The 8,586-nt window shown below is 43.4% G+C and overlaps 1 protein-coding gene across 1 annotated transcript in view; it reads left to right on the plus strand.

The window, feature by feature from the left end:
• Nucleotides 1-8,586, plus strand: part of GRM3 (glutamate metabotropic receptor 3) — a 190,869-nt gene that overhangs the window by 96,513 nt on the left and 85,770 nt on the right. The window contains exon 2 of the mRNA XM_019509511.1: nucleotides 5,265-5,868. Within this exon, the coding sequence (XP_019365056.1) occupies nucleotides 5,371-5,868 (498 nt within the window). The 5' untranslated portion in view covers nucleotides 5,265-5,370. The remainder of the gene's footprint in view (nucleotides 1-5,264; nucleotides 5,869-8,586) is intronic.

The following is an 8,586-nucleotide window of genomic DNA, read 5'->3' on the forward strand; positions in this document are numbered from 1 at the left end:
ACACCTGCTCCTTTTGGCACTGCATTGAAACAAAGGGAAGCCAAAAGCACGCAATGCGGGGAGGGGGAGTCAAGAATCAATGATGCAGACGTGGGAAGCTAAGATAGCAGATTTTCTGGGTGAAAGAGCAATGCCTACAAAAGGAAGTGCACTTTATGATCAAAAATTAGGCCGTTGGTTAATCTCTTCCACAAATAAACAAAGGAAGGGAACAATTGAGAATTCTGTTTCACTGCCAAGATATGCAGGTAACACTTATGCAATTTGTTGATCAGGTGACTGGATTTCTAACTGTAAGCAGTAAAGAGAGTCAGGATCGTCCATCACTCCTTTCCAGTGAAGTGAGACATCTTATCCCATGATGCACTTCTTATCAAGTGTTAAGGTTAAGTTCTGGTAGAGCCCGTATAAATGAATGAAGTGTCTTTTTGCATCTGCTTACTTGTATTAAGATACCTTGCCTTATGAAGCCACATTTTTGCCCTACTCCACTACATTTGTCCCTACTGTGAATACTCAGAAGTGATTAGTACTGCTCCAGAAGACTCTATCTAGTAATGCTGCATTGAGATTTATCTTCTCCACCGATGCCCAAAATACTGAGTAACGCCCCTCTCCTCAAATTGTACACAGAAAATTACAAGTGTCTAACACTGAAATGAAGCTGGTGTGCATGGTGCATTGGTGATAAGATTCTAGGCTGAGGGGATTTCAACCCTGACTTCTAACATTTCAGGAAATAATCTTAACCACTAGGTCACACAAGACTGAGAGTACCTTCCCATTAAAGGTAAGCCATTGCGCTGCCAACAAGGAATGCATCATGGAGATAGAAAGAAAACAAGTAAGGGGGAGCCTGACTCTGTGGGTGCTGACAGACATGCAGCTTCCTGATTTAACTCATGGTGTTTCACAGAAAGTGCCATGAGTTACAGTGACCTCTCCCCCTCCCCCCGACACAACATGTCTGCTGTTTGGGACACAGGAATCAAGCTCCACTTTGAAGCCAATCCACTGCATCTCTGCACCCTCCCTTCCCTCCCCCCCAGCCCTCCCCACATCCACCCTTCACCCCATCCAGCACAGGCTGGGTAAACCCCAGGCCAGAGATCCTTCCTTTCCTCCATCCCCTTTCCCATCCTGCAGACAGCATTGGGGGCAGGGCTGGGCTTCATCATCCCAGCCCTGCTCACATGCAGGGACAAAGAGAAGTTGATGAAATGTCTTCGGATCACCTTCATCTGAACCCTCATTAAATGAGGGTTAATTTGTCCCACAATCAGGCACTTCTAAAGTGCTCTGCAGCTGTGCACTTGTCAGGGCATGGCTGTAGAGCACTTTCAAGAGGCCAATCACAGACAAATATCACGTCTGTCAGCACCCTCTGACTCAAGAAGGTGGATGATGTCTTGCCAGAAGGGAGAATACAAGAGGAGGTGAATCCTTACGTCTACTGTGTGTGCCTTCTGCTTTACAGAGCCTTTGGAAAAACTGTATAAAATGCAGTAAGGGCAATAGGTTTCTTTCCATGGTGCCCCACCTGCTTGAAACACCCTCCTCAGGAGGTTGTAATAGGTGCTCAGACTGTACCGTTTAGAAAGCCTTTGAGTAGTAGTCCTGATGACAGTACTCCTTCATGAAGAAATGGCCTTTAAGAAGACATGACCCAGAATCTTTAACCAAAAGGAGTGTGTGCCTGTGTCTAGTGAGAGGAAAAGAAAGTCAGATGGATTGATAGAAGCAAAATTCAGAGTCTCTGATTTTCCATTCTGAAAAAGAAAGGATGAGTGTGCATGTGCTTGTGCATGTGCTAAATTCAGCATTTTTCATTCCTTTGCCTCTAACATACCCCATCTTTTGGACAATGACATGACTCACCACTGTCAAATCTCTCTTGAAATCATATTTCTATGACAACTATGGCCACACACCCAACTTACACAGAAAGATGGAACAGGACTGGTGATCTGTTTGCTTTCAGATCACCCTGGGAAGCCACTTGCACTGTGTCACTTGCATTGATGCAGCTCTATTGAGCCAGATCCTGCCCCCATTTGTAAAACTCAGTCCAGAATAGGGCCATGACTTACAATGGCTTTACCCCAGGTATATCAGCGTATGTGATGCATTTGGTATTGAAGAGATTAGCTGGTAAAATGGCATAAACAGATGTATCACCAAAAACCAGAATCTCTCTACCAAGACACCACCCTTCTCCCAGAGCCAGGAAGTTTTGTTTGCTTTTCTTCTGGCCCTAGCACTTTTTGACTAGTGGCCCAGAGGGCCAACTTCAAAAGAAGGGGATTAGGAGGTGTCTTCAGCCATGACTATCCCAGAACCTGGGGCTTAGCCACTCTACATAAACCTATAAGGTATGGGTTCAAACCCCCTAAGAGAAACATCTCCCATATCTTGAGCCAATGGTTTAATCACTAAGCTACTGGAGCAGTCAAAAGAGATATGTGCTGTTTGAAAGGTGGATGTGGTTGCTGCGTATGTATGTTTCTTTCTGCTTGGGTCAAAAGCCCTGCTAAGACACGTATTCCTCATGCAATCAAGAAACAGTGAGATTCCAACCAGAAAGACATTCCTCATTCACTGTCTTACAAGTTAAAATTTGCCACTGGAATGAATGGAGAGTCAGTGGCTCCTGAGTAATCAAGGATCCATCTTCACCAGCCTGTCAGAGGTCTAGCAAGGACCTGGAATCAGGACTTCTCAACACCTAGAGTGTTGAAGAAGTGAAGTGGATTTACTGAGGAGAGCAGATTAAGGATTGGTTATACTTCTATTTCTTACTTTTCACAACAATTACTCTTTAGGGCACATCAAAAATGTTTCTCCTGGGGCCAAGTCAAATTTTCCCTAGGCAGCTCTTCGGTTTCCTTTTCAAAACCAAAAAGCAAACAAACAGAGGCCTTTTCTACACGTGTGCCTTAATGCACAGTAGCCTATTTTACTGTGCAGTAAATCATCACGTCAAAAACATGGTAATATGCTAATACACAGTAAAAATAGGCAGCATTAAGCATCACTAAAACAACATGTGCTTCTGCTCCTGCACAGTAGGGCAGCCTAAAAATCTAGGCTCATGTAGGGGCACTGAGAAAACCTGGCCCTTCATATCTATACGCCTCTGTAACAGGAGCCTCTAATCCCTGTTACTGAAAGGTGAAAGCTGCAGTGAGGCAGACTGCAGGTGCAGACTGTAAAAAAGCAGGCTCCAGAGCAGCAAGCCTGATAATTAACAAAGAGGAATCCCTGTGTATGGTTAAGGGAGGGAAGCCTGGTAACTAGAAAGGGTGGAGCTAGGCAAGGAATTTAAACAGAGCTCCTAGTCTGAGGAGTCAGTCTGACCCAGGAGAGGTTGATGGAAGGAGCTAGGCAGGACTGGAAAGAGACACAGGAAGGTAAGTTTGCTTAGGGGTTTGTTTTAGGGTTTGCATCAGCTGTAAGGTATGGATGTGGCTGAAAGGGAGGTAGTAGACCACTGAGGGTGCCTGGGGATGGTGCTGCAGGTTTGTCTAGTTGACATAGAACCAGAAAGGACTGAAGGTCATTTGAGCGAGGCCTGAACGCAGGGGAGGTGACTGAGAGCTCTGGCTGAGGATAGTTATTGGGGCCGCTGACAGAGCACTAGCTGAAGACAATTGTCTGGGCCCTGAAAGAGAGCCTACCGGGGAGCTATACTGTGAGGCAAGCAAACCCAGTGAATCTCACTGAGGGCCAAGTGAGCCCAGGCAACTGAGCAGGATGGAGCAAGGCATCTAAGGCCACACTCTGCTTTTCTAAGGGCAGCCTCTGAAAATTCATAATAACCTCAAAAGGCACGGCAGGCGAGAACAGACGAGGTGACTCTGATAAGTCAGATTGCGAGAAACAGGATTAGAATGACTGCTGGGGATGCCATGACTGCTGGGGATGTCCACAGAGACGGGATCCTGTTACAGCCTCATTTCTCCAATCTGAAAATGAGGGATAACAACTTTCGTATCTGTGTTGTAATTATATTGATTTAGTTAAGATCTTCAGCTACAATGGTTGCAGAAGCCAAACACACACCTGTAGAAAAGACAACGTTGAGAAGATCTCAAAGTACTTTATAATCCAGAGAGTCTATCACTGGCATGGAAACAGATACAATTGAATTACTAACTGCAAATAAATGATCTTTTTTCTAAATGTCATATGTATGTAGGTTTCTTGTTGTTTGACTTGTTCTGTAGATGGCTGAATAATATTTTGCAAATAATTTATCCTCCTAAATTTGACACCGAATTATTTGTGAAAAACGTAGTTTATTAGTAATTATTATTTTGCAATTATTCCTACCAGTCCAGGAAAGATGTTTACCTCATTTTCTTGCACTGGTTAATAAAAAATATGATATTAGCAAAGCCTGTAGTGAAGATGTCTGTTTCCAGTTGACATATCACCTATCTGTGAATGGAGAATTCTGCTGAAAAGGGCTTCAACTCGGGATACATACAACTATACTGAAATCAATATAGCTATAAAGAAACACATTTAACTGTGTAGCTGACTTCTTAATGATTTAAGATATTAAGATCTGGAATAAATGCTGTCCTTTCCCACAATCTGTACATCAAATAGAATCTCCACTGGAACAAACAAAATCAGCTTGTTTGACCATCTTTCGATGTTAAATTTTAATCGTCTTTATTCTTAAAATTTCTTAGCACTCTATTTTAAATAATGCTAAGTGTTCCTAAATTATACATAACCCTGCAAGCCTAATCATAACAAATTCTGCTTTAAGGAAAAGGTAAGTATAGTAATAAAATATTAAAGTGCACTATTTAAATATTACCACAGTTGATTTTGTTGGGGGGAGGAGGGAAGCTGGAGTTCTAGGTTGACATTTTAAGTCATACACTGAAGAGATTATATGAAGGGGTTTCCAGACAACTTATTTAAAGAGAGACTGCATGTATATATAAAGGGGTTTGCACATGTGTGTGTATGGGAGCGAGAGGAAGCATTTTCTGTGGGCATATACACATAATGAAACTATTATACTATCACAGGATTTCTCTTTTAAATCAATGACAAATTTGTTTCAATAGGGGTAGATATTGGTCCCAAAATACATACATCACTCCCGTGTGCATGCTTGTCTCCCACTGACTCATGCACCAAACTCTCCAGTTCCCCTTCAATAGCACTCTGAATGTTTTATGGAGGAAAAGACGATAATAACTCATGTCTCCTTTTGCCTTTTCTAATTCCTTACATCTCTCTAGGAATTTGATGGACGGTCTTGCTGACTTGCTCTTTGCTTGCTTGGAGGACAGCATTTCACACTTGACAATGGAGCAAGAGGACTGAGGGGAACTTCTACTCCTGCCAATGTTTCTTAAAGCTGCCAAAACGGGACCAGTGAAGATGTTTACCAGGCTCCAGGTCCTTGCCTTAGCTTTGTTTTCCAAAGGAGTTTTCCTTTCCCTAAGTGACCATAACTTTGTAAGAAGGGAAATTAAGATAGAAGGAGACCTGGTCTTAGGTGGTTTATTCCCAATTAATGAGAAAGGCACTGGGACAGAAGAATGTGGGCGAATCAATGAAGACAGAGGCATCCAGCGCTTGGAAGCGATGTTGTTTGCCATTGATGAAATCAATAGCGACAATTACTTGCTCCCAGGAGTTAAGCTTGGAGTTCATATTTTGGACACCTGTTCCCGGGATACATATGCTTTAGAACAATCTCTGGAGTTTGTTAGGGCATCTTTGACAAAAGTGGATGAAACAGAATATATGTGCCCTGATGGATCATATGCCATTCAAGAAAATATGCCGTTACTCATTGCCGGTGTCATAGGTGGTTCTTACAGCAGTGTCTCCATACAGGTAAGACATTTCAAAAGTTACTCCCTTGGAAGACAATTATTCATCTTGAGCATCCTTTAAATAAAAGAACTATTAAGCATGTTACTGATAATGAGCCAAAATTGTTCCTGTGGTCCATGAATTATACCAGCTGTGACTCTATCCCACAGCCCTCCCTCCTGGTTTGTTTTTTTTTAAACAATCCTTCAATAGCTGTAGGATTGAAGCAGATTCTTCATTATGAAATTCCTCTTAATGAGGCTAGAACCCAGTTGTTTTAAGGTTTCTGAAGAATAACTTATTTTAAGCTTTGGATTTCACAACATATTTTAAATTGAAGAAATATTAACAAATTCACATCATTGTTTTTGCATGGGAACCTAATAAGACCACATACATTTCAAAGATAATGAAAATTTGTGTCATTCAGACAAAGGAGATTTTTAAGTATTCCATGCCCTTCATCCAGATCTGGGTTGTATAACAGACGCATGCATGCAGCAAACCACCCCCATGCTGGTTGCACCATGCATGGGTGCCCTGTTTCACTTTCAGCACCCCAGCTGCACTGCACTGCATGGGTGCTCCAGGCCACAAGCTCTACAAGCTGTGCCATCACCCTCTGTCCTCCAGGAGCTGGGACAGGGTGAGAGCCCCAAGACCCTGACCTCTCCTGCAGCCAGAGCGCTGGAGGCAGTGGGAACCTGTGGGCCATATGATAACCATCGGCCACCAGTTAGATAGCCCTGATTTAGATTGATAAGAAACTAAAACAAAAAAATCATGTAACAGTCCCAAAATTTTATTATAGCCAAACCAAAGGCAACTGATATATTTCAGCTATTTAAACAGAGATGATCCTGGCTAGAACAGAAGCTTGAACTAAATGCCCTTTTGAGGTCTCTTCCAGCCCTATTTTCCTATAATTCTGCAATTTTTCTACATCTTAGTCTACTGAAGCTGTTGGAACTTTTCCTAGTAACTTCAATCAGCTATGTACCAGGTCTTATTCGTGGGAGCCACAATTCCTAATCATGTTTCTAAATTTGTTGTTGTTTCTCCCTTTCTTTGTATTGTTCATCATAAAAATGCTTTTAGATCCCTGCTAAGAATCAATAAGGAAGTTGTCTGGAGAGGTGCAAAGTAAGCAAAACTATATGGCAGAGTACAGTTGATTAGGTTTTAACTGAATTAGAAATAAGTCTGTGAACAAAAAGAGCAAGTATTTGCCTCACTGTTTTTTTGCAGGAATTCTGCCTCCCTCTGTCCCTATTCAGGTGCTATTACAGCACTCATCTCCAAGAACCTTTCAAAACTCACATCCCCTGCCTTAGTATACACTGCACAACATTATAAAAAGCCTCTGTGAGGACAATAGATAGAGATCAATGTGGTTCTTTTTGGTTAAAAAAACAAGCCAAATTGTGCCTCCCTTGTACACAAGTGATGAGACTGTTCATACACTCTGAGATGAGGATTTCAATATTATATCAACGTCAAACAACAAAATCCTGCCCTGCAGGTGGCTCTAGTGGGAAAAAAAAGGCATAATATGCTTCACTTACCCCTCTTGGAAGTAATGTGCATTTCATCCAGTCCTAGAGGAAGGCACTGGATATTACCTTATCCGATGAATTAAACCACCAGGTTGAGAGCATTCCTGACTCATATCATACATGCATGAGCACACAGCAAGGACTAAGAGAAGGCATGTCTTCTTTATGGTCCAGATAACCACCTGTTCTGTACATTCACGCAAGGGAGTGAGGGACGATACATGGCATGGACAAAACCCACCTCTACAAAGCTGCTACTCACCCCATGCAAATAGAAAGAATCACAACTCAGCCCTGCAGGTTCCAGATAGCACAAGTATGGCAGGCAGTGCCTAATATGCCAGGCATATAAGCAGGAACCCAGTCATCAGCTGCCCACCTATGCAGTTCATGGGGTTTGTGGCAAGGAGTTATCCATAAATTAACAACTCCAAGAGTTAAGAGGGAGGAGTAAACACATCCTGATGCATGTTCCCGTTCAGCTTCCCAGGATTTCCTACCAGGTGCTAGCAAGATGGGCTTGAGGCCTATAGCACAGACAGTGTCATTCCAGCCCTTTGCCCCAGTCACTGCTCTTCACAAGGGCAGAATTGCCTTGCACTCCGTGGGGCATCTGGAAAAGAGTGCACATCCCAATTGTGATACCAGCAACTTAAGCTTTGGCTATGGACAATGAAACAGTCAATTGGGTCGCCAACTGGCTGGAGGGCCGCATGCAGAGAGTGGTGGTGGATGGGTCATTTTCGACCTGGAGGGATGTGGACAGTGGGGTCCCCCAGGGCTCGGTCCTTGGGCCCGCACTGTTCAACATCTTCATCAGCGACTTGGACGAGGGGGTAAAAAGCACCCTGTTCAAATTTGCTGATGACACTAAGATGTGGGGGGATGTGGGCACGCTAGAAGGGAGGAATAGACTGCAATCAGGCCTAGACAGTTTACAGGGGTGGGCGGATGAAAATAGGATGGGATTCAACACCGACAAGAGCAAGGTGATGCACCTGGGGAGGAACAACCAGCACCATACCTACAGGCTGGGGAACTCCCTTCTTGTCAGTACAGAGGCGGAAAAGGATCTTGGAGTCATTATTGATGCAAAGATGAACATGGGCCGGCCATGTGGGGTTGAAGTCAGGAAGGCCAACCGTACCTTGTCATGCATCCACAGATGCATCTCAAGCAGGTC

This window comes from Gavialis gangeticus, unplaced genomic scaffold (genome assembly GCF_001723915.1).
Source record: "Gavialis gangeticus isolate Ggan-Ray unplaced genomic scaffold, GavGan_comp1, whole genome shotgun sequence".
NCBI lineage: Eukaryota > Metazoa > Chordata > Crocodylia > Gavialidae > Gavialis > Gavialis gangeticus.